Source organism: Triturus cristatus, chromosome 11 (assembly GCF_964204655.1).
Source record: "Triturus cristatus chromosome 11, aTriCri1.1, whole genome shotgun sequence".
In the NCBI taxonomy this organism is placed as follows: Eukaryota; Metazoa; Chordata; class Amphibia; order Caudata; family Salamandridae; genus Triturus; species Triturus cristatus.
In genome coordinates, this window is record NC_140594.1 from 855,619,529 (window position 1) to 855,646,704 (window position 27,176).

General features: G+C 44.6%; 1 protein-coding gene across 1 annotated transcript in view; it reads right to left on the minus strand.

Annotated features, from left to right (window-relative positions):
* LOC146785538 (coagulation factor X-like) overlaps window positions 1-27,176 on the minus strand; it is a 214,879-nt gene that overhangs the window by 145,868 nt on the left and 41,835 nt on the right. Inside the window, exon 2 of the mRNA XM_085634669.1 lies at window positions 14,485-14,584. Coding sequence (XP_085490795.1) covers window positions 14,485-14,554 — 70 coding nt within the window. The 5' untranslated portion in view covers window positions 14,555-14,584. The remainder of the gene's footprint in view (window positions 1-14,484; window positions 14,585-27,176) is intronic.

Here is a 27,176-nt window from a genome sequence, read left to right on the forward strand (position 1 = left end):
TGTGTAGTTTACAGTATTGTGGTAGGCCATGTTAGGTTAAAGTTTATTTGTATTTTTTATGTGTGTTCTATGTGTTTGACCTTTATTTCAATGTTTTTGTCCTCTTCTTTGTTTTATACTAAGGTTTTAATTTTTGGCGCTGGATTTACATGTTTTTTCCTTTCAGGTTTTGTTTTCAGATGTTAGACTTTATTTTTAACTGGGATGCATTTTTTTTTTTTTAGGGGAACAAGTTGGCTATTTTGAATCAATTTTTTTTTTGTTTTCTTTCCATGATTTTTTGGTTTTCCTAGCATGCTTGTTTACTTTTTCTAAAGTTTGGGTTGTTTGATGGATTCCCTGATTTATTGTATTCATATTGAATGTTGCATTTTTCTTTGGTTTATTTTTTGCATTTTTCGAGGGCATTTTTTAATTGATTTTTTGGGATTATATTTTTATGATCATCGCTTCTTGACTAGGACTTCAGCTTCAAAATTGAAAGTGTTATCTTATTTTATGTATTTATGTTATTGGGTAGGCACTAGTAATTAGTTTGATCATATACTTATTTATATTCATATACTTATTTATTTATTTATTTAGTCTGTGTATGATTTTTTTTATGCTGATAGCATATTTTTATAGGTCGTAGAAAAGTGTTTAATTCCTGTTGGTTATTTTGTATTGTTTATCCATTTATTTTAAAATATTTATTAATACATTTTAATTATCAATCGTAAGTTTTGTGAATTTTTTTTCTTCAGATTGGTAGTTTTAATTTACTTTCATAATATTTAAAAATAAATATGTATCAAGTATGAGGGCACTAGGGGCCGCTTGACCAAGATGGCTGCACGGAGGTGAGGCTCTGCTAGTCCGGACCACAAATGCAGCAATTATCCGGAATAATCACAGCTCCATAGGGAGCAACACATGCAGGATCCATAGCTGAATCCACCAACAAATTGACGGAGGCTCATGCGGGATCCACGGTTCGATGTGGAGGTGCTGAAGCCAGGCTCGAACTGACTCGGCCACGATGAAGGGAACTGCAACACAGCGCCACACACACAGTCACTAACAGTGGTCGGTGCTCCACATGAGGCGCGGACCGCACCCACGGCGTGCCAGCAGGCTCGTGACGAGCTGATGCACCCGTGGCCCGGAATGGCCTGACAACACTTACCAGAGCCCCTGCAACTTCGGCATGATGAAGGTGAGGGGATGAAATAGCGGATCTGGGGGAGAACTGCATAGGCCGGACGAGCTCCGGCGATGGAGGCCAGAAGGAGACAGAGGTTGTGTCCATAGGCCCCCTCGCTGCCAGAATAATTACATGCACAGCAGATGCCCTAAGTGCTGGTGAAGAAGAGAGACTGCTACCCGCGGATCCCGGGCACAGCAGGAGGGGACAGACTATTTACCCTGGATGCTGACGCCACATGCGGAGAGGCCTCGAGGGAGCAGAACAAGACTAGCAAGTGAGGCATTTGTGCACAGTGCCTGAGCTGCCCCGGAGACTATGGGCCAGGGGGGTGATAAACAGAGAGACCCGACGTGAGGCTTAGATGCTCAGACATACGCCAGAACACCCCCACCCTCAAGTGCGCATGCTGCTGGCACCCCGCACCACAGCTACTCATCCTGGGGCGCATGTGAATCGCTAGATTAACAACCTGAGACCCCAGACAATCTAGAAGAATAGACACCAGCCCCCGCCTCCCTAAATTTACCAAGCAATAGCAGCCGGAGCAACACCCCCTGAATCTCCGTAACCCCACAGCTCAACAGTCTGGCGTGAGCAGACCACCACTAATAGGGGCCAGGGACAGTTTCTAGCAGTAAACGTTGAGGGACCGCAAATCGCCTAAGTTGGACCAGACTATCACCCTACAATATTACCAAAGAGTGCGACCGAACTGAGTGGAAGAGTTGGTCAAGGTGGACCAATAGAAAGTAATAGGGCGAACAGATTGAAAGCATTCAAAACTACCATTCAAGGCCCAAAAAACAACCTGCACGCTGAACGAAGAGCAAACTGATGCTGAGACTTCCCTGGATAGCCAAGAAGACAATTGGAGATCCTTGATCCTCACCATGAAAAACAACCTATCGTCCATTAAGTCAAAAAATGGACGCCATGTCTACACGTTTGGACACAATTGTGAAAAAAATCGAAAAAGATGACCATAGACTCACAGAGGCTAAAACCAGAATACAGGAGGCACCCTGATTGATCCGCAAGGATGATACTGCATTGTATGGGGCCGACTGTAGTCACATGTGGTTACAATCGCAAATTGTTATGGCCCCAACATGGATGATCCCCACTTCTTTGCTACATTATGTGGCAAAATACTCTCTACAGAAACAACATATGTCCTCGGGGGGGGGGGGGGATTTTAATACAGTTGTTTCGCACATTCTAGATAGATCTCACCCGTCAGCAAAACACTATACTGCAGCACGGGGACAGCTTGCAGGGATCATTGCAGATAATTATCTCCTAGATGCATGGAGACAATCGCACCCCAATGCCAAAGAAGGCACGCATCACTCCGCAGTGCACTCAACTTGGTCTAGACTTGCTACCTGATAATCTCAAGGGGAATGGGACACTGGGTAGAGCAGATTGAACACCTAGCAAGGACATATTCCGACTACTCCCCGGTGAAAATCACACTCTCCATTCCAGCCTGTGAGCCGCCATATAACAAGTGGCGATATTACCCAACCGTCCTGCTGGATGCAGTCTTTAAAGATGAGAAAGAACAAGAAATACAAGACTTCTTTGAGCACAATATTGATACTGTCCCAAAAATCACCAATGTGTGGGAAGCATTTAAGGTTACTATGAAGGGGCTCTGTAACACGAAAGGAGGGGGTATATTAAGGTATATCCGAGCACAGCTCAACAAGCTAGAGACTGAGATAAAAGAGCTAGAACAGGAAATGACCAAGCTACTCATGGAGGGAAGTACGACGGCTACCCTACGAGAAAAACGAACAGACTACAAAGACACAGCGGAAAGGGAATGTAAATTCAAGAGTAAATACCACAGAGCGAGAATGTATGGCGAGGGAAGCCACCCAGGGAAGGCCATCGCTGACTACATCAGACAACCCAGGTTTTCTAACAATGTCACCGAGCTGCATTATCCCCAGGGAACTATCCATAGTAATGCCACTGATCTAAAACATATATTCATGACATATTACCCTGCCCTGTATACCTCACAAAGGACACAACCCCTAAACCTCCCACAAAATCTTAAGGACACTGCACTAGCGTGGCTCGGGACTCCCAAAGAGAGTTTTTAGCCGCAGACCTCGAAGAGGACGAAATCACAGCAGCCATCATGCAAATGAATTCAGGGCAGGCTCCGGGGTCAGATGGGCTGCCTGTAGAGTTTCACTAAACCTATGCCACACAACTAGTTCCCATTCTAAAAAAAGGTGTTCGACGAGGCAGGTGAGGATGGTATACTTCCATTGACAATGAGAAAAGCCATGATAACCTCGTTGCTCAAACCATGCAAGCCAGCAGAATATTATGAGCCTTATAGACCGCTTTTGCTAATTAATTGTGACACTAAAATCCTCGTCAAGACCCTATCAAATAGGCTAAATCTGTTAATGGACAGATTGATGTTGCCTGATCAGGCTTGGTTCATCCCAGGAAGAGCGACGTCGCACAACCTCTGAACACTGTTCTCGGTTGTTCAAGACATAGACCCAGACCCTGCAGAGGTGGCAACATTTCTTGATGCCACCAAGGTATTTGATTCCATAGAATGGGACTACCTCATTGGAATCCTCCGACACATGGGGATGCCCCCTGGCTTCCTTAAGTGTATAGAACTCCTATACCGTCCCTGGCTACCGTCCTCCTTAATGGGTCCCATTCTTCCACGTGTGCAATCACAAGGGGAACGAGGCAAGGCTGCCCCCCGTTATCTCTAATATTATTCGCTCTAGCAATCAAACCGCTAGCAGCAAAATTGAGACAGCACCATGAAGAGCGGGCATTAGCGTATCCCACCAGCCACATCCTCATATCGCTATATGCAGATGATATAACCTTATATGTCAAAGACCCACAACAAAATTTGAATCCATTATTAAGAGAAATTACTACATTTGGGGACAATTCAGGTATAAATATTAATTGGAGAAAATCAAGCATATTCCCCCTCACCAATAAGGTCACACCCTATGCTCTGGACTACCCCCTGGAAGGGAATGAGACGGAAGTCAAATGCTCAGGGATTAAGATTTTAAGAGACAGAAGTGAACTGATGCGCACAAACTATGGCAAGATCTTAGACACCCTAACAGATTATATAACCAAGACTTAAGTGGGAAGTACTTACTCTCTCATATTCGTAAGGGGGATTCGAAATACCCGATCTCGAACAATACTATCACTGCGCACAAGCACATTATGCGGTGTTTTGGTTCCATCCACCCTCTTTCATGTCACATTTAGCAGTCGAAATGGTATATATGGAGCCCACCCCCTTATCAGGATTTATCTCCACACTGCAAAAACAGCGAGAAGCCGACCCTGCTACGGTATCATGCAACGGTATCATGCACCAATACTACATGGAGGAAAGTAGCCACCAGACTAGATATGCAGATGCCATACTCCCCTTGCCTGCCTATAGAGTACCAGACTGACATCCAGGTCACTTAAGAAAGGCTATGTAGACAAGTCTTAGATAAAGTCCAGATGAAGACGTGGGGGGATATCTACGTAGATGGGAAGTTTTTAACAAAAGAACAGTTTTTCAGTGACAATAACCCCACCGCGACGAAGCTATTTATGTTCGTCAGACTCAGACAAAGCGTTTGCGCTATCACCCCAGAGTTCCCACAAGAGCCTCAGACTCTCCCACCATTACATGATATACTTTAATAAGAACCACCCCAACATGTGACCTCGCGTATATACCACAATACACAAAAAGCTATCAAAATACCCCAGTTATCATCGCAAACAGCATGGGAGGAGGAGCTGGGTACACCAATATCGGACAAGCAATGGGAATATTGCTGCAAACAGATAGGGTACATCTCAGCCAATAGTAGGCTTAGTATGATACATTATAAATTCCTACATCCACTGTATTAAACATCGGCCAGGCTATACAAGCTCCACCTAAGCGATAACGACAAGTGTGTGCGGTGTGGATGGGAGGGGCAGGTTTCCTACACGTAGCATGGGAGTGCTCTGCCATCATTGATTATTGGCAACACGTGTTCGCAGCAATGGTACAGATGGTGTGTTCCCCACTCCAGACTACCCCGATTACAGCCATATTGGGAGACACTGAAGAAGTCGAAATCGCACACAAGAAATTCTTAGCACTGGGATTTCTGATAATGAAATTAAAAGTTGCTTGCTAATGGGGGAGAGGCAGAGCCCCTAAATTCAAAGATTGGCTCCTAGATGTCATAACATGGCAGGAGCAAGCTCTCACCTATGCAGAATTACTCCCGCCCATGTCTAAGCCAAAAGATATATGGGAACCCCAGAAGGCTTACCTCCTCTCTACTCTAGACACCACACCAGCCACTTCAAAGAGGCGGGACATTACGGGGAAATGAGGGAACCAGCAGTAAGAATAGAGATACCGACCTACAGCAGAGCTAAAGGAGTAACTATACTTTGTACAGAGCTAGATGGAGGCGAATGTGAAGTTGTGGAACCCAGCGAGCCAAAACCTTATAGAAAATCACTATGATGTAATACCCCCAAAATATGAGCAAAAACACTTTACAGACAAATCAGGATGGGATTAACATGTAATGTTTACCACTAATGCAAGATGCAACACAACGATGTAGGCATGTACTGAATGTGCGGTATAACTTCCAGAGGCAGATCCTTCTCCCATCGCGCGGCCAAGATCTGGAACACCCTCCCCCTCTACCTGCGACAGACCGAAGATCTGCTGACCTTTAGGAGACAACTCAATGTTTAATAAAACAAATTAACAAAATAAAAATGTATTTATCAAGTATATATGTTTTGCTTTAGGGAGGTTTTTGTTTTGTTTAGTGTGTATTTTTAAAAGCAGTGTTCTTGCTATTGACTCTAGATATAGTAGGCCTGGGTTATTAGTAAAGAGTATTAATTTGAATGCTATACATTCATGCATTTGTTTAGTTTATTTGGAGATTTTTGGTTTGAGTTGGGTTAGGAAGTGTTCTATTCTAAGCTCCTGGTAGCTATGTTTTATTTGTAAGCATTTCTTGAATTTGGTAGACCCCTTCCAAGTGCTCCTTGGAACTAATTATTCCACCCTTCCACTGTGTTATTTGTCTTTGCGTCCTAGGACATTTTGCTGTTATAAACATTTAATCATGGAATGTGATACTTGGGTTTGCAAATGTGGGCTGTTTGGTGCAGGCAACAAACCCAAGTATTCTCAAAATAAAACGTTAGTGAAGCTGGTTTTGTTTCATGTTGGTGATAGGGGAATTCAATTAGCATATCCACCAAATCAGGGTCTCCTTTTTGACCCATGTCCGCCTTCAGTAGTAAAATTGATCCCGGAGCGCATAGCTTTAAATTTAACTAGCATGTTCAATTCCATGTTTGTGTCTGGTCATTTCCCATCAACCTGGAAAAAGGCCTCAATGCTTCCTCTCCTGAAGAAGCAGAGTCTTAACCTAGGAAATCCTGCCAATTATCATCCCATTTCTAGATTACCATTTCCTGCACAAATTACAGAGAAACCGATAAATCTACATTTTGCTCAATCTACTCAGGGCAACCATCTACTAGACGCAACGCAGTTTAGGTTTAGACCTGGACAGAGCACCGAGACTTCTCTGATCAAAGCCACTGAGGAAATAAGGGCGGCTCTAGACAAGTGAGACACTGTGGCCCTTATTCTCCTTGATCTGTCAGTGTCTTCACTACTGTCCTCCTTCTGTTTTGATTGATCACCTTGAGGCATTAGGTATAAAAAAGAAGTCTCTTGCACTGCTGAACTCGCTCTTGAAAGGAAGAGAATATACGGTTGTATTCGGCAGATACACTTCTGAACCTTTCTCTCTCCCATGTGGGGTCCCGCACGGGTCCTTACTTAGCCTCACATTGTACAACCTATAATGTAAATTAACTGGTTTCATTGATTCAATCCTTTGGATTGTCCCTCACTTCCTATGCAGACGACATGCAAATTGTGACTCTTAACAACGTCAACAATATAGATTCTCAGTTCCATGATTGCATGCAGGCTGTCAGAGTCTGGATGGGCAATCATTGCCTAAAGTTAAACTTGGGTAAGACCAAGGTTACTCTTTTTGGGAACAATCCCCAACTCTGGACTCCCACCAGCTGGCTACTGGAAAGGGACCACTACCAACTGCAGTTACGAAGGCTAAAATCTTAGGCATGGTAATTAATGACAGGTGGAATTTCGGTAGTCAAATCAACTCTGTAGTCTCTTCCTCATTTAATACTCTGAGGCTAATTAAGAAAATCCTCCCATTCATTCCACCAGATGTCAAAGAAACAGTAATTAAAACCTTAGTTTTATCCAAAATTGATTACTGCAACGTGTTGTTCTTGAATCTACAAGAACAACACCTTAATAAACCGCAGATTTTGCAAAATGTAGCAGCCAGGTTGCTTCTGGGTATCCCCCAAATTTCAATCAGTCAAGCAGGCAATCAGTAGGCTTTACTGGCTGACAGCCAGAAACCGCATTAAATTGAAGAAGCTTTGTATAACCGACAAAGTCTGCATGATAGTGGCCCTGAGTTTCTAAAACAAGCATTCAAATATTATGAACCTAGCAGGAATTTACGCTCTAGAGGAGCAATGAAAGTCGGGTCCTCTAGATTTAAGAGCGCAAAATGGGTAGGAAGTAGTTTTGTAACCGGAGCCACAAAATACTGGAACCTCCTTGCCTCCAACATGGGCGTTGCCCCTTCCCTGCTTACCTTTAGAAAGCTCCTAAAAACGTGTTTTTTAAAATAATTAAGTGTATTTACGACTCTTCCAGTTGTGTACAAGCTGTGCTAGTACCAAGACACCTTAGGACAGGTGTGCGCTCTATATATTTTTTTAACATAACATATCACAGTGTTTATTGACTGTTGCAGGGATATATGCTTTTTGATTTCATGTGTAAATTCAATGTTAGTTGCATGTCCTAAGCTCAGGACAGATTTCTGTAGGTGCCACCATATGCTCTGGGTAACATGATAGTAGCATCCCTGAATGTGGGTAGATTCTAAGTATGTTCAAAATCATTGCTTGCCCAAAATCTATAATTATATTTTTGTGAAATATAGTTGTTAGTGTGTTGTTTTATATGTGTTAACATTTCATTATAAGTTGCAAGTAATAGTGCAGGCATGAATGGGAGATTTGTATTTTGATATTGGCCATGTATTATGTATATTTGACTGAATAGTGGAAGACACAGTTAAAAGTGCTGTTGTTGCGTTAAGGATAGTAAATAGTTATTAGTTGCATATATGATTATTTCTTTATCGTTATTGAGGTTGTCATATAATAAAAAAGGTGTATTTTTATATGTGATTATTAAGTGTTTGGTTATGTCTATGTCTTTCTATTTTTTATGTGTTACTGGTGTTTCTGTGGCTCTACGTGTTATGGCAATTATTCTTTTTAGGGAGTTGGCCTGTTGTTTGTTCAGGAATGTTTGGTATAATATTTTTAAGTATTATTCCTGCTGCCTCTTGTGAGTTGGTACTGGCCTGTTTAGTGTGCTGTAAAATATTTGACTCATAATTCAGTAATATTGTGGGGATAGTTATATTTCCTAGTGCTTTAAACTATTTCATTTGCATTTCCAGTGTGTTTTCTCACTGGTGGTGCACTCCTTACTATAAGTATGTCCTTTATAATTTAATACCAACCTCCTTAATAACAGCCTCCCATTTTGGGATTTAATGTATTTTGTTGTTTCTGACATTTTACCTGCAGGTTTTAGAGTATAGAAAATGTACATTATTTTTTTTAAAAAAACTATGTGATGTTATTTTTATTAAAACATTATTACATTGCAGGGGCACAATTTAACTAATGTTCTGGGTGCTGTCTTTTCTTTAATTTATTTGCTGTGTTTTGCTTTGCAGGTTTGTTCTGTGCTGTTTTTGCCGTTTTTTTTGGTTTTAGTATGATGAGAGGAATAAATTGTTAGTTGTGTTTGTTTATTTTTTTATGTAAAAGTTAATAAGGGTTTTGCGTGTTTTAATTAATTTGGTTAAATAGATGAAAGGGTTATTTTTTGTTTAATTTGAGTTTTGTGCTTTGGTTACAAAACTTACTTTCGAGGTGGCCTTTTTGTATTTCAAGTAAGATAGCATCTTTGTCTATATTTTCTTTTCCTGTTTTTCCTTTTTGTGGAGGATGCAAATGTTTTTGGGAACATTTAGCATTGCTTTATTTTTTATTAATTTTGTTAATTTGCAGTCAACTTACTTTGTAGTATTTAGGAGTTTGTTGAAATCTCAGTCTTCTTTTGAGACTTTGCAATCTGGCATAGTGTTGCTGTTCTGCTGTGATTCTTTTTCAGGAAGCATTTTGCTGTGCACTTTTGTTGCCTTTTTAGACTGTTTGTTAATTGGAAAACTAAATTTATCTGTTTTTAAGTTTAATTTGATGGGTTGGTTTGAGACTTGTTTGATTTTTTGGGACAATTTATTTAAACACTAAGGGCCTTATTACAAGTACGGCAGTCCTAGGACCGCCATACTCGCAGTGGCGGTCTGACCACCACCACCACTGTGGGTCTGCCCACCGTATTTAGAGTGTGGCAGTCGGACCGCAACAGGACTGCCGCCATAACCGGGATCCAGGATCCCATGGCGGTGGGGGAGCGGTAAGGGGCAGGGATATGCTGGTGGTGCCGCTGTGGCACTGCTGAACATATTCAGAGTTGCATTTTGACCGCCCATTTCATGGCAGAGAGCCCACCACGAAAAGGATGGGAGACATGCAACTAAGGGGGCCCCCTGCTGCTTCTGGGCCTGGGGTTGCATGCAGGAGGAACATGTGCCCCCCCCTGGAATTGCACCCCCGTTCCCGCACAGTGTGGCATGCACGACATGGTGCATGCCACACCGTGCAGGAACATGCTGCAGGCACTGTCACAGCAGCGGTCTGCTGATAAGGCTCCCCTATGAGCCTAACACAGCTGGTCCTGTGAAACCGCCGCAACACCGCCTGCCCTGGATTCAACTCAGATCTGGCAGGCATGTTCACCACAGGCTTGGTGGTCCTCCTGTCAGCACAGCGGTGGCAGTGCTGCAGGAGAACCGCCAAAGTCGTAATAAGGCTCACAGTAGTGTTTTCATTCTTTATTTAATGTATATGAATTTTATTTTGACTTCTTTTTACATCTGCATATACGTAATATATATTTATTAATAATTTAATGTAGCATTGTGTTGATTTTCCAGATTTCGATATTTTGGTTTTTATAATTGTTGTTATATTTCCTTGGTTTTAATGTGTAGATGATAGTTGTAATTTTTATATTTTATCCACAAAAGTTTTGTCTTCGATACTTGTGAGTTTACTGTCTAAGTATAGGATCACAATATTCATGTTTTTGAGACTTATTTGGTGATATAGTGTCATACAACATTTCAGCACAACCTGGACCAGTAATTACCATTACTAATTCTGAAACTGCTAACCCATCATACCTATCAATCTGAGTTTGCACATAAGGAAAAGCATAAAATCCTCTATTCTGCGCTTAGCGAGATTCTGCAATTGTGTGGTAATAGGTTAAGTGATAAATCTTAATAAAGCTGTATTCTTTACTAGCTTGCATTTCCCGCTTTTAAGTGTGATTCCAGTCAGGTTAGTCAGCTGCAAGATAATGCCATGCAAATTAGACTCTTCCCTGCCACTCAGACTGAGATATATATTATCTGGGGGAGCTGACTGCCAAAATGAGAAGTGATACAGCACAAACTTCTCACTGACAGTGCACATGGCCGAAAGGTGTAGCCTCAAAATGTAAGCTTTGCTTACAAATACTGGTTCTACATATGGAAGTACTCAAGGATTGAAAGCTTGTGGCTGTGGTAGGGAAGTCTGATTTTGGGCCCTCCCATTATTCTGCACGTCTTCATCGCCGTATGTATCCATCAACATACTGGCTCCAGTGTTTTCGCTACTCAGTAAAGTATCAGGGATAACGGTACATGTGTTCCTTCCCTTGTTTAGATGAGTGGTTAAAATGTGAATCTTTCTTATAGACAGGCAAAGGTACCTGATAAGTCTGCAAGACACTGTGGGGCATATTGATGAGTCCCTTGCGCTGCTGCAGCGTCACTTTTTGTGACGTTCCAGCATCGCAATTCACAATATCATATTTATGCAGTGACGCAAAGCCTCTTTGCGTGGCTTTGAATGGCCTCATAAATAGGGAGAAAGGCAAGGCAGCCCAAATGTCTGCGTTGCCTTACTCTGCGTTAGGGAGGCGTTCCATGTGCGCTGCGGTCGGTTTTTGTACGAAGCAAGACCACTGCCTGCTACCATTCACAAAGGGAAAGGGGTCCCTTTGGGACCCCTTCCCATTTGCAAAGGGTTACCACCAACTTGAAGTTGGTAGTAAAATGCACATGTTTTGCAACCGCATTTTGGTCAGAAAAGATTCTTACATACCGCTGCGAATCATGCCCCTTCCTTACACTGAATCGCACACCCTATTTGCAATTCAGCAATAGATTTCCGGATCGCAAATAGGGTTTGGTACATCAGAAAATCAGTGGCGTGGCTAGCCCCGTGACGGTCCCTGTGTTTGCCTCCCGCGGCCGCATTTAAGCTCGGAGGTGGGAGGAGGTGCTGGCGAGATTCTGCTCATTGCCCCCCAAGACGGCAGTTAAGTGCGCGAGGAGACCGCCGCCCCAAAAACTCATGCTGCCCGGGGCTGACCGCCCCTCATGCTACGCCACTGCAGAAAATACTTTTTTCTGGTCACAAACGACCCACAAATCGGGATGTTTGCGAGCAGAAAAAAGCTTTGTACATCTGGCCCTTAGAGAGGACTTTGGGTTTGCCCCTTTCACCAATTAGCTTTTTTTCCCTAAACATTTTCAGCCACTGGTTTGAGATTTTGCCCATCATGTCTTGACTCAGCCAAGTGGTGTATTCATCTCTCACCTAAGGCTCTTGGCTGTTTGGGAGTATCCTTCTACCTCCACTCAAGTGTTTGCATGAGGTACTATACAAGTAAAACCCTCAGTCCGCTCCTGTGGCTCCCTTTCGTGACTTCTCCCATACATTATAAGAATATTACAAGTCACCAAGGAGTTCTGTGACAATACAGAGGAATAAGGCCAAAGGCCTTGTTACTTTATAAGGTCATGGAACTCCGAGGTGACTTGCAATATTCTTATAGTATGTGGCAAGTGGTACTTTATTCCTTATAGCACATGGTCATACCATCACCCTACCCACAATCCACCTAAATTCTTGGCGAGTTGCTCTTTCATATAAAAGAGATAGAGTCTTTGAAAACATGAAGAATAAAAATTGTGTGAAATGAAACACAAAAAAAGCAGATAGCAATTTGTTGTAAAATGATACCAGTGTCACTTTAGTGCAAATGAGATCAATGAATGCTGCAGCTCTGAAAGTCCTACAGTGATGTATAGCATGCAAAGAATAAAGAAATTGCCATAAAGATCCCCATTCTTCTCATCACTCTTTCTTTTTAGAAAAACATGTGAGAAGAAGGAAAAAACAATTCTTGCTGTATAAACTGCAGCTACTGTGATGTCCTGTGGACTGCCTTTCACCTTGGCTGCTGGCTCTTGTAGGAGGTATTCTAACATCACAGCTCAACTGTAAAACCTATTACCTATGAGCAGCTGTGTCATTTCATTATTACAGATGACTAGAGATGTCACAACTTGACAGTAATGAGCAGATTAGAAATTGCAGCTTTCTGTGTATTAAGTTTGACTTTGACCCAGTACAGTGCTCTACTACCTACTGGCTAGGTTTGCGCTATGGAAATACCATATATATACATTCATTTATAATGTGATAATGCATGTATTGCACATTAAACCCTCACCTTTTAGCCACTCATAGTTTAAAAGGCTAATCCAATATCTGCCTTATATCTACATTTCCCTTGTTGTTTTCATAAAGATACTGCCAAAATGGGGTAAAATACAAGGCAAACAAATGACAGGTAGGTCATAGCTGACTTGGGTCACCCATGCCAGCCATCCAACATGATGATTAAACCTCACAGAAGACTGAGTGCAGCCTTGTTCAACTGAACCATTGGTCAAGCAAAGTAAAGGACGCAGGACAGGGATAAAACACTTTAGGTAACTGGGCAGGCACACACAAAGACCTCACCTGCCTTGAGTCACTTTGAAAAAAACCCCACACAGAATCAACTGTGAAACCTTTGCCTGGTTTTTAACTTCAGCACTGACTTGCAATAAGAACTCAGGAAAAAGTCAGCAGCTACATCGCTGAGCCACTTACAATTGCGGTCAGTATAAAGGGCCTCATTACGATGTCGGGCGGAATCACTTCTGCCTGACACCTCATAGGTCATGGGACCGATCGACACAATTCGGCTGACCCGACCACCTTATTAGGATGCGACCACCTTCAAGGCGGTTGCAATGTGCATCTTTTGTATTGCTGCGTGTACTGCGGGCTGCAGCACATGCTGCAATAGAAAAAAACACATTTTAAACATCCCTGCACTATGTGGCAGGCATCATGTGGTGTCTGCCACATGGTGCAGGGATGTTTAGGGGGCATCATAGGTGCCCCCCAAGGCCCATGGCTGAGGTCCAGGGGGGAAAGAGGGGCCCACTATGGGCCCACAAGTCACTTTCGGCCTGCCTTTTCATGGTGGGTTAACTGCCATGAAAAGGCCGGTGGAAAGTGACATTTTAATACCTATGGCCGTGCCTGAGCAGGCACCACCACCATTGTAGGGATTACAGTCCGTCCGACGGGCTCGGATTAGTGCCCGGATGGTCTCTTTGCCCGCCGACTATCCGCCCACCAACCTAATGTGGCGGCGGTCTTGCATGGCCTGATGGCGGTGGGACCGCCACCGATGGCCTGATGGTGGCGGTCCCCCCACCATCGTAATGAGGCCCTAAGTCTCAGAAACCTCAGTGAGCACGAGAGTCTCCTGGATATATGCACGTATGTGAAATGTATCCCTCTAGTGTTTGAATGGTCTTCCCCTGCTACGGACATTCCTCCTGCTGGCATCCACCCCAGAACCACCCTCAACCGTCCTGTTTGTAAAATGTCCTGCCTAGCTTTTGAGCTGGAAGCATCCAACACATTCCTGAGTGACCATCAGGTTCGTTTCCAAGCCTCGATTTAACACCAAACAACAGACTGCACTAAAAACATTCACAGGCCATTCATTACTGCTGTTAGACTATCCATTAAACCCAAGGGGATGTGAGGAAAATGCTTTCTGCTAGTGTGAGTCAATGACTTACCGGGATCTGGGGAGCACGGACTAAGACATAAAGCAAAGAAACAATATATCAACTTTCGGAATATTTTCATGTTTCAGAGAGTTGAGTCAGAACTGCAAACCTGTGAAAGAATAGAGACAACATAAATGTCATGTAAAACATTGAATGAGCAAATGCAACAAGCAATTTAGACATGTTCAAGCATAGCTGATGAAAATGCCTAAAAGTACGAAACTTTGGCAGAATCTTGGGAACGTCACATGTGTACAGATTCCAATGCATGCACTGAATGTTTTCTGGAAGACATGGTTTAAGATGGCACATACCTCTGAAGAGACACATCCCTGAAATCTATTACACGTTACTTGTAATGGAGAACTGCCCGATCCCCCCATTTTTTTTTATCCAAAAGAGCATGGAAAAAATAATTCATTTAGAACGGATATTGAAAATAAATGAAAACATTTGTTCCTCATCTAACTGAAATCCTTCGATTGAGCTTTCCTATAATTTTTTGGCAAATTCTTCTTCTATTTCTAATAATGTAACGTTGGGTGTGGCGTAGCCAAAACCTTTCGATATTTAGGTCTGGCGTTAGCCAAGACCTTTCGATTTTACTAGCATTGTATGTAAAATATGCTATTTAAAGGGGCTTTCAGCCAGCACTCTTCATCCATTGGTCTGTTGCTATTTCATTCACATTTTGTTTCTGCCCACTACAGCATGGGCAATGGGTCAGCCTACTTCAGCCACTGTCTAACTTCCCTTTGAGCAAGTGCATTTAGCCCTTTCACAAGAGGCACATGCACACACAAGATAGTTCCCTTCAGTGTTGGTGTTTTTGCTTTTACTCGAATATTACTTTAGTGTTGCCTGCGTTTGTAGAGCATGATGTGATAGCAGGACACTTTCTACCATATGCAATTACAGGGCACAGTTCAGATTTATCAGTTCATGTCTCCTGCCAATGCTGTTGTAAATTCCTTTTGACGTGGCCAATGTTTATCTGACTGCTGCTTTTTCATACCATACCATCAGCTCACATGAACTCTGAACATAGGCTGTTGAGGGTGCTCTATCTTTGCACCCCTATCCATCTGTCATTTCTCCTTTCTTTAGCATTAGTGATGGAACAATATTCAATGTGGAGATGCTGCCATCAACGTCGCATCACTGAAGTCAGATTGTGAAAAATGCAAGTGTCACACAAATGAGAGAAGGTAGCAAATGAGCTACACTCATTCAACAGGAGAATGGTAAGGGTGTAGAATGCAGACCGTGGTTCGTCTTGGAGCATATTTTTTAAACTATATGACTAAAGCATGGTGTGGTAGTGCACTGTCATTTAATTACAGAGAGTATATTTTGCATTGAAATTACCTATTGAAATGGTCACAAAATTTATATCAGACAAGCACTTTTAGAGGCAAACCTCTATGGCGCACTCATATTGTGTTGAAATTGAGTTTCAGCTAATATAATTTGCATATCACACAAGTGAGGTGTCTTGATTTGTTTGACCCTATTGAACTTTTTGTGCCAGCACACTTTAAAATGACGGAAAAAAACTACGTGCCTCATTTGTGCTTTCCTTGATGATATATTCTGAAACATTTGTACAGTTCCATTACAAGTATTTACATTTTGTAGTGATAGAAAAATATGTGACATCCCACGTCCTTCCCTTTCACACTCCTTTTACCCCAGCAACATTATCATATACTCCACATTACAAAATACTTTCACTTTGCAGTCAGTAGTAAACACCAAGCTTCATAGTAAAAAAAAGTATCAGCAATTTGTCAGAAGGCATTGCCTGCCATTTGACCTCTGTCTTTGAACACACAGCAAATGTGACAAAAAATTTAAAGGCCTCTTTATTGTTTATTCTGAACCCCAACATGGTTATTTGGGGGATGTAGTAGCACACCCTGCACTCCTCTTTCCAGTGCCTGTGTATTTCAGCTAGTTTTGTGTCAAAGTTTAAGCATAATATTGTTTGGCCTAATGCAGGCTTGAATTCTTCAAAGGTATTTTGAACAGGGAGCCCAAAATATTACTTGCCTAGGACCCCACAAATTGTTAAAATGACAATGACGGTTAATAAAAATATTTCCCAAAAAAAAATTACAATGACGTGCTACGGTGAGATTACAATCTTCCTGGGGCCATATTACACAAAGTGCCCTGGGGGGTGCAATGGGCATTTGCACCTGCTTTGCGCACCCCAGGGACCTTTAGTATTACAGAAAGGGCCGCAGACGCTTGTATGGCCCCTTCTGTAATACCAATAGCGCTGGCGCACATAAAGTACCAACGCTATCTTAAGGGGGAAACTCTCCCCGCCTCCATTGCCTATACGTTCGCGTCATATTACAGAAGCGGGTGCAGAAGCAAAGAAGCTGTCATGAGGTGCCCTGTGGTGCACTGTCAGTGCGCCCCCTGAGAGCAGCCCTCTGGAGGGGGGAAAGAATGTCCATAGGAGCCCCAGACATTCCCTTGCAGGCCTGTTGCATTCACTGACTGTACCCGCCTGCAAGGGGATCTCTAATTTCCCTTCAAAGTGCAGGCAGGTTGCCGCCTGCACTTTGAAAATACAGAGTGGCTTCAAAGCAGCCGCTCCGTTTTTCAAAAGAATGCGTTGCCCCCAGGGCAGTGCGAGTTCGGGGCTGCGCTCAGGGCAGCGCATTCATCATAATATGGCGAATTTTCCTTCATTGCGCTGGGGACAACTTTTAAAAGGTGCAGCCAGCGCAATGAAGGAAAATGCACCCCATGTATAATGCGGCCCCTGGTGTTTTGATCCTAGGGTTTACTTTGTCAGCTGCTTAAGGAAGGTGGACAGAGCTGGACGAAAACCAATGGAGATATGTCATGGGTCCAAGTGTGAATCAAGTACAATAAGATGAGTCAAATTACAGTAAGAAGTGTCAATACAAGTTAGGAAGATTACATTTGAAAAGAACACATACAGTTTGTCCAAAATATAAATACAAAAACATATGGAATTATATAGAGCAACAAGAAGTATATGGTTAGTAACAATTGTGTCATATTCGAAGCGTATACAATACGAGTTCTGGAAAGTGTGGTTTGCATACAGATTCTAAAAGTTCAAAAGCAACACAGATATCATCAATCATCAAAAGTAGGTACTGGAGTAATCCGGATGATGGTTTGGTGAGAGAACCACAGAGGGGGGGAGGGGGGGAGGGGTATCATGGTCAGTATTTGCCTAGAGGTGCGAACACTGGGCGATAATCATAAGCCCATGAATCCAAAAATGTACTGCTCGTTCTAACCCATATAAGGGGTCGTACATAGTGCCTGGTGGTATCTTAACATCAAAAACTACAGTGACGTGCCAGGAAGTGAGGAAGGTGTGTGTGCTAGTGATAAGCAAGAGTAACAGTTTGTGGGAGGAAAAAAAGGGGGGGGGGTGAAAGATTTGAAAACATCCTGGACATCATCAAGATCATTTTGCCAGACATTAAAGTTGTTGTGCTAGGCACATATGGAGGATAAATAGAGGTGAACAACCCAACATGCTAAGGTAAGCATGCATGGCAAAAGGAGTAAATAACACTTCGAGGATTACCATAGGGACTGTTTAGGAACTAGTAAAGTACCCAAAGGCATGCTTGTAGTATTGTACTGAAAATATAAGTACAGTGGATATTCATCCATAGTGAGGGCTGAAAAGGTATAATTGTAGATAAAAGACGCTTTAATATCTGCGCCAAAAGACATGACGGTAGTACATGTAATCAAAAAACTGGTTTAATGCAATTGGAAATATACATTGGAGGGAGAGAAAACAGCTCTTAGAAAATCAAAGAGGGATAGACCTTTGAGAGAGACCGGTAAAAGGAAACAGCGTAGTTTACCAAACAACAATTTTTAATTTCAAAGAATACAATTTGTAGCCTATGCGACATAAAAGCAAACAAAACAATACATTAAACAGTGAATGAACACAAATTGTGGCACATGCACTTGGAATAAGCATGAACAAAAATGTGAACAAAAATATATCACAGTTCTCAATTTTAACACCAACAAGGAGCCTATGTGTAATTTCAAAATAACTGGGGCCCTTACATAATGGGCAAACCAAGGGATTGGATGCACCAAAGGGGTATATTCACAGGAACATGTGATAACTACCACAAGAGTAGCTTAACGCAACTCTCAACATCGCAGCCCATCGCGGGAAAATAACCCTGTGTCAACGTGGAATTCACAACATGGTGGTACCATGCGATAGTCTGCCTAAACCGCAGACAATGTCCGCAATACAACCACCTCGATGGAGATAAAAACACAAACCACAACCTAAAAAAACCTGTGATGGGCCAAAGTGCGATGAGGAAATCAGCGATAAGCAGCGCCAGGCCTGCAACACACACCTGGCAGGTGGGCAAAATCACCATAAGAGCAGAAAAAACACCCAAACATAAACTGACCAACACCCAAGCACCATGGAGGCAGCCTGAGCAGGCACACAGGACGAGCGCAACCCCACAAGCACCCCGGACGACCAGCCTGGGACCTCGGGGACAGGGAAGGGCAAGGGCAAGAAGAAGATGAAGACGAGTTTCAGTCCGCAGGCGAACAGGATCATAGTCACGGAGGTGATGGAACACCATCAACAACTGTTTGTCACCTCCAACGTGTCATTGGGCACCAAAACTGGAATATGGCGGGACATCGTGGACAAGGTGAATGCCGTTGGAGAGCATAAGAGGACAATGGACGAGGTCAAGAGGCGATGGAATGACATCAAGCGGAAGACCAAGGAGAAACTCACAGCCAACCAGAAGGCAGCAATGCAGACTGGAGGTGGGGGCCCAGTGCCACAGCTCGTACTGGATGACATGGAGGAGCTGGTGTCGACAGTCATCAGTGTGGATACTGTGGCCCGAGTCGGGGACCGGACACTGCTCGACAGGACACAACACAATCGCAACAGGGTGAGTGACCACCAGGTACTTGGGGGATGGATGGAGATGGTCACGATGGCACACATGCACAATCAAGAAGAGCACAGTGCACACCCCCAATGACTCTGGGTCATCGCCCAGATCTATAGACTGTCACAATGTGCAATGCCATGCTGTCTGAATGTCAACATGTTCCATGCGGCTACATACATGTGGACATATTGCAATACACCATCTCCCCTTCACATTGCAGGGCCACCGTCAACACCCCCTGAAGAGCAGTCCCAGCCACTCTTCACTGATGACGAGGAGAACAACCCCAGCAGCGACGCACAAGCCCTCCTAGACATCATTGACATCATCCGTGACTCACCTCCAGGATCAGGGCTGACCAGCTGCATCCAGGAGACCCCAACCACCACCCAAACCACCCAGCAGGAGGCACCCACGGCCCGGCAGTCTCCCAAGACCCCCAGGAACAACACACGGCCTTCCAACGCCGTGTGCTGGAGGCCCAGAGGGAGACGGCTGAGCAGGTGCGGGTGGGGTTCAACCTCATGGCCACCAAACTGGACGCCATCCATGGGTGTCTAGGCCCGCTCCATGGTCTCCAACGAGCCCTGATTGACATCACTGGAGTCCTGACACGGAGAGAAGAACACCTGTCCGCTCAGAGGGGCACCAGCTATACCAGCCGTGATCGGGCACACATGCGGAGGCTCATGGAGGACATGGTGCGGATGGAGGCGGAAAGGATGGCAGCCACCGTTGCACATCAGCAAAATGTAGCTGGGATCTAACATGCAGATCATCATCATGGCATTGCTGCCACAAGGCGTGGCGCAGATGAATGCTGCTGCCCCCACAACATCCACATCTCCTCCCCCTGGTGTGCCATTGCCTCACAGTGCGGCAGACATATCCACTCCGGCACCTGATGTGTCAGTGGCACACAGTGCCTCATCCGGTACTGAAACACCCACAGGTGGGGCAGAGCACACATCCGGGGATGAGGACGTGGATGGGTTTGTGATCAGGAGGCACTAGCATTCATTTCCGCCAACTGGCCTGTTTCTGCTTGGTGCCGCACATGGCCTCATGACCTTCCACTGACCCTCGATACACTCCGATGCACTCACCTTGGACAGTGACATGGACTGCCATATCCTGTTTGATGACCAATGACACGGCGACCATACTGCAGAGTGTACCCTTCCTCTTCCGCAGTACTTGTCATCCCTGGATGGACTCTGGCTGGCCCTCCACGGGCCCATATTGTGTAGTGTGCTCGGTATTGCCCTGTACCGCTGCAGCTGCAGAACTGCACTGGATGTGCAATAAACATCCAGTGATGCAGTGCTGTGTCATGTCTTTCATCATTCATGTATGAATGTGTGGATGAATGTAGGGACAGTGATTTCCCTTGCGTCAATGATGCTCATCCTGTGGGATGCCAGTCAGAGGGTGCTACATTGCATATTGTGTACCGGGTCCTGTGAACACTACAACAGGGACACACGCATCAGTCACTTCCATGTCTGGACATGAACTGAACCATGGCCAGAGCCCACGAGTCATTGTTGCAAGCCTTGCGCTGGTCCGGCGTACGGCAGGCCAGACCACTCCGCTTACGCTCCGAGGGGGGGACCCTCATTGCTATCCATCGCAGGCGTACTCGCTGGTGGTCTGCAGGTCACTGGTCTAGTTGTCAGCATGTCACAGCCACTCCCTGAGGACAGGTTTGCACGCACACCACACCCATCCGGCACTAGCGTCACAGGCCATGTGACTCCGCCAACATAAGGGGCCGACGACGTCACATTCCCCTCTGCTGGTGGTGACTGGATGACGGACGCTCCACGGTTCTCAATCATAACGGGCCCATGAGTTGTTGCGCACAGGGTTAGCGGTACCCGAGGCCTTGCGGCCGTCACAGGGCTACCACAACGTGGCGCTGACTGGTGTTGCACAGGGTTAGTGGCCCCCAGAGCATTGCGGGCGGCACAGGTACCCCGCCACGGGACGGTGACTTTGGGTGCACTGAGTTAGTGGTACCTCAAGCTGCTGAGCGGATGATGCCCTGTCCCAGCGGTGTGGACAGCTCAGGTTTTGTGTGCTCTGCTGGACCGCAGTGTAGGCCAGAGCCAGCGGGCAGCGCGGGCTTACCGCGACGTGGCATTGCTTCCGGGATCACAAAGTTAGTGGCCCCTATTGGGCTGAGCGGGTGTGCAGCCTGCGATGAGGCCGGGTGCACTGGAATGTCCTCTGCCATGGAGCAACAAGACCCAGCACCAAACGTAAGACCTGGTGGCCTGCGGACCCCGGGCTTGTTGCTTGCAGTGGCACATGGTGGGACCTCCTGTCTGAGGCCTGGGTGTGCATGGGCGGGCATGCTCCAATGGGTGGCGGGAGGGGCTGCCGTGCCTCTGCCTGGGTGCGCGTAGGCGGCCAGGCGATGTTGTCTTGTGCAATTGTGTGTATTGTACCAATCATGTCTCTGGACTCTGTTTCAGATGACAGGCCTGTCTCAGATGTGTGACCTGGTGTACTGCTATACATACCGGCAAGTGGTTGGAGACACACCGGTGGCAGCAGGCGAGCAATGTGGCCTGGATGCGCAGGGGAGTCTCTCTCTCTCTCTCTCTCTCTCTCTCTCTCTCTCTCTCTCTCTCTCTCTCTCTCTCTCTCTCTCTCTCTCTCTCTCTCTCTCCTTCTCTCTCTCTCTCTCCCCCCTCTCTTCTTCTCTCTCTCTCCCCCTCTCTCTTCTTTTCTTTCTCTCCCTCTCTTCTTCTCTCTCTCTCTTTCTCTCCCCTCTCTTCTTCTCTCTCTCTCCCCCTCTCTTCTTCTCTCTTTCTGTCTCACTCTCTCTCTCTCTCTTCCCCTCTCTTCTTCTCTCTCTCTCTCTCTCTCTCCTTCTCTTCCTCTCTCTCTCCTTCGCTCTCTCTCTGTCCTTTGATGTGTGCAGGACACACCTTCTCATCATGATTTTTGTCTTGCAGGCTGTGACCTACGGATTGTCCCGAGTGGAGCCGCCATTTATCTTCATTTCATTTCAGTGATCATTTTAATAAAGTTTCATTTGTTGCTTCGAAAGTGAATGTGTGATGCTCATTTTTGTGACAACACATGCATGTCACCAGTTGTGATTGTGCGAAGTCAAGCGGATGATTTTGTACATGTTTAGGTGTAGCTGATGTGGCATGTCTTAGGTCGGGGGGGTGGTGCTGGGAAGGGGGGGTCCTGGGGTGGTGGCGGCGGGTGTTGTGGCCCTCTTGGGTGTCCGGGCCACATGACCAGTGGCTCCATGGCATCTGTTGCCCTTCCAATGTGGCTGTGGACTGGGCTCCCTTTTGTGGTGCAGGCTGTGGTCCGACTTTGCACCAGGTCAGAGCAGGTGTTATTTTCCTGCTGCTGACGCGCCTTATCGCCTGTTTTGTGTTCCTATAGCAGTTCTGGCTGTTCGTTGTGAATGTTTTGGAGTGGTGTTGTCGCGGCTTTTGGCACGGGAACGCCTACTCTGCATCTCATTAGCGATAATTGCGGGGGTCATCTGTGGCGATGCTTTTCGCGGCTGTGGGATGTTAACACCAGCTTGTGATTGGGGCGATAAGTTTATCGCAACTTTGGCTGCGATAAAGTGCAGTTAACTCGGTGATAGATCCTTGTGAATATGCCCCAAAGTGTCACCAAAGATGCAATCCGACTTTGTCAGACTCAGAGAAATTCTAATGAGGTAACCGTTTTTTCTGCATGATCCACAGAAAGCTTCTGAAAAGATGGCTATAAACCTATAAAGTCTTGATAATGAAAAGAAACACCGCTTTAAAATATAATTGATCTCAGCCTGCTCCATGCTTACTTCAAAACAACCACAACAATTTCCTGGAGAATAGATATGCATCAAAGAAGAAGTCTGAGCTCATGTGATTGAAGCCCATTTGTTAGCAGTTCTCAATCCTGAGGAGAACCCATAGCTTGGTCCGGGTTTGAAACGCGTCGACAGCAGAACACGCTAGGGGGAATGTGGCTAAAAGGTTTTGCATGATACAGGGCACAATATATACAAAACAATTCGCATTTTCACGGCCCCTGTTGTCCATCTTTGGTGACACTTTGTTGCTTTCATCTCCTGGTTTGTCCACGAACATAAAATAATGTTTGTGTGAAGCAAGGTCAGTACTGGCTCTTGTTTTGTGTTTGATATTTAAAGTGGCCTAGCCTTGTTGATATGAAATTGGCCCAACCCCAGGCTTGTTTTGTAAAAGTCGCTTTCAATAAGTGGCATTTCCACACAAAATATGCCAAGCCCACCGTTACCATTGGAACTAGTCTGGCCTAGTAAATCCATTGATAGGAAACATCATGAGGCTGAGCCACAGCAATCTATTATTGCAGCTTGAAAAACAGGCGACCCCTTCAGCATGCTAACTTAAGGGAAGAGCAAGCCTTCTTGGTAGGGGAACCCTCATGGGTCTTCCCTATTACCTGGGCAGCGAACATCTGTGGGTGCCTACCCAGCCCTTCCCCCTCCATCCTATTAGAGGAAAGGTATTCTATGTTATTTCAATAATGTGGCTTCAATACGGCTTTCAGCAGGTACCACTCTGGCTGCTCAGCATAACTGTGAGGAACAAAGGCTAACTCCGGGTGGACCGTGTTTGCTACGGGCCAGCTGGAGTATGCACGCAAGGGCGCTCTCACAGACCTGCAGTGGCAAGTTGGACACATGTTTAAATGCGCAGTCCGTGCACGTGCTAACACTGGTCCGCAACAGCAGGTTATACATGCAGGTAAACCACACCAGTGGTGTAAGTGCGCACCCAGGCAGCAATGGCAGGCCTGAACCACGTTTACAAACATCATGTCTGCACCACTTCCTAACATGTGTCGGAAGGGTGTGTACACTTTCCCACTCAAGTAAAGTGGAAAACGGCCCGGAGCCTTAGGGCTCCACCTGAGAACCTTCTAAACATAGGAGGAAAAAGAAAAATGTTTCAGGTCACGATACCTGACAAGTATCAGGTCCAACAGTCAGGCAAAGCTAAAGGTGCCTGCGGTCAGGAATCTTTAGCATTGCTTGACCGATATTGGTGGAGATATTAATGTGCCGTTTATTGACAATTTTACCTTTCAGCCCTTACTTTAGATGAATATCTGCCTAGCACACCGACTGTAATGTCCCGCAAAATGAACTTGAAGGTGCACGGAATTCATTCATACCTTTCACAGCCCCCCTTTTTTTTAAATCCCACAAACTGTTACTCTTGCTTATCACTAGCACACACACCTTCCTCACATCCTGGCACATCACTGTAGCTTTTGATGTAAAGACACCACCGGGCACTATGTACGACCCCTTACATAGGCTAGCATGAGTGGTACATTTCTGGATTCACAGGCTTACGATTATCTCCTAGTGATCACACCTCTATGCAAATACTGACCATGATACCTTCCTTTTTTCCCCCCTCTCCATGGTTCTCTCTCCAAACCATCATCCTGATTACTCCAATACCTACCTTTGATGATTGATGATATCTGTGTATCTTTTGAACTTTAGAATCACTATTGTATTTGATTCACACTTGAAACCATGAGTCTCTGCATTGGGTCACCCCTTGCTTTCTACATAACATACTATCTCTATTTTCCACACCTTGCCTTTTCTTATACTCTATCTTCCACACAATTCGACCACTCTGTGGGTTGGGTACCTAATCTGCCCCCTTACAATCTCTAAGGGAAACTTGTCCCTTACTTCAAACCCTGTACCTTTTCACTCTGGGACTATCCCTCTCACTGTACCTCCCACTCTCTCTCTGTAAGGGAACACACCCCTATCAACAGCCTCAAAAAAGCCCCAGGCCTGTCCGCCACTGTGTGAGAAACACGTCGGCTGTCCTTACACACATATGTTCCTGCCTTTGCAAAAACAATATTAACCAGAATTAACACATTAAATAAAACGACTCATCTTTCTTTTTCCATTGGGAAATTTAACTAAAACCAGAGAATTTTGTCACGCTCTATTCTCCTTCCTAAAGCAAATTTCGTGGAACCTTTTTATAAAAAAACTGTTCCCATTATTAAGACGGAGAACCCCGGGGACCACAGCCCCTCCTCTTCTTTAAACTTTATCGTCTATGCTGTCAAAAATCATCCACCAACAAATACAAGTTCCAAGTCCAAAATATTTGATAGATCAAAATTACAATTTCATCATCAACATCATAAAAACATTGTAGAGTAAAAACAATCCAGTAAAAGTAGTTTGAAAAATCTCAATACACACATGATTACAAAACAGCAGTGGAGATTAAAAATCCTTAACAAATAAAAAAACACAAGGACAAGATCCATAAAACATAATTTTGTCAAATTGCATAAAAACATTTGCCTAATTGACCAAGCTGCATTCGAAAGTTGGACACAGTGGGGCTTATTTACAAGCCCCTCGCGCCGCTGATGCGTCCCTTTTGTGACACACTGGTGGTGCAATTTAGTGCTCCATGTTTACAAGGATATGTAAAGCCACCGTGCGTGGCTTTTTGTGTCCTTGTAAATACATCCCATTTCCATGCTGCACTTTGCGTGAAAGGGGCTTTCCATAGGTGTTGCTGTGGGTGTTACCACACAACACCCGTGGATTCTGCCGCATTCCCAGATTTACAAGGTTTCGTAAACCTGGGAATGCGGCAGAATCCTATGCCTCCCCAGGGGAGGCGTAAGGAGGCTCAATGAGGAGAAATACCTTAATTTCTCCTAGTTGTTTACTCTATGTGTGCTGCATTCTGCAATGCGCATAGTAAGAGGACAACACCTCTCGTGATTGTTTTTGTGTAGGAAGGTGTCCCTTCAGGCACAAAAATAATCATCCTCGAAACGCAGGCACCCTTGCACCATGGTGCAAGTGTGCCTGCGTTGGCGCATGGCAGCCAATTGTGCACCAGCGTAGGGTAAAGTACAGGGATCCTTTATAGTGTTGTAAATATTATGTATCCCTGTGCTCTGAAAGTAACGCAGCACAGCACAGTCAAATGGCTTGCAGCAATTTTTCTCGTAAATAAGGTCCTGTCACTATAAACTATTGTTGAGATGTCAGTCAGTCAAAGAAACTTTATCTCGCCGATACAATAACGGCATAAAAAGTATTCTACAAATGTACATTCAGCAATATTAAAAACCTTATAGGTTAAAAAGAAGCAACTATTAACATACAAGGTTTATAAAAAACATACAAATATGAAGTATAAAACAACCTTAGTATAAGAGATAATTCATATATATATATAAAAACAGGATTTCATCAAATTGGCCCTTATCTTGCTTATAGGGATCAGTCTAGGAGGTTAGACTTCCTTTCTTTACTGCAGATAGGTAAAACAAGGCCAAGCAAAAACACACCTAGAGATCCGGTAATAGCTGGCGGTAATAGAGGGCTGGGCGGCACTGTCTGATGTCTAATGATGTTTAATTTACGCATAAGCGGGAGGATATATCTTTTTCTTTCGTTAGAATACAACTTTCAAAAGAATACAAAGTGCAAATCATTCAGGTGAGATCGCATATCACATGGGCAAAAGGGAAGGGCATCAATCGAATACGTTTTAGAAGGATGGCCTAGCATGAGAATTGAGAATTGAGGTATCACTTTTACAGATCCTAAGCGCTTGCCCTCATTCCATCAAGCTCAACGACTGACAAAAAGGAACAATCCACTTGTTTCTACCTTTGGCATACAGAGGACAACAATACCAAATGTTCCTCAGT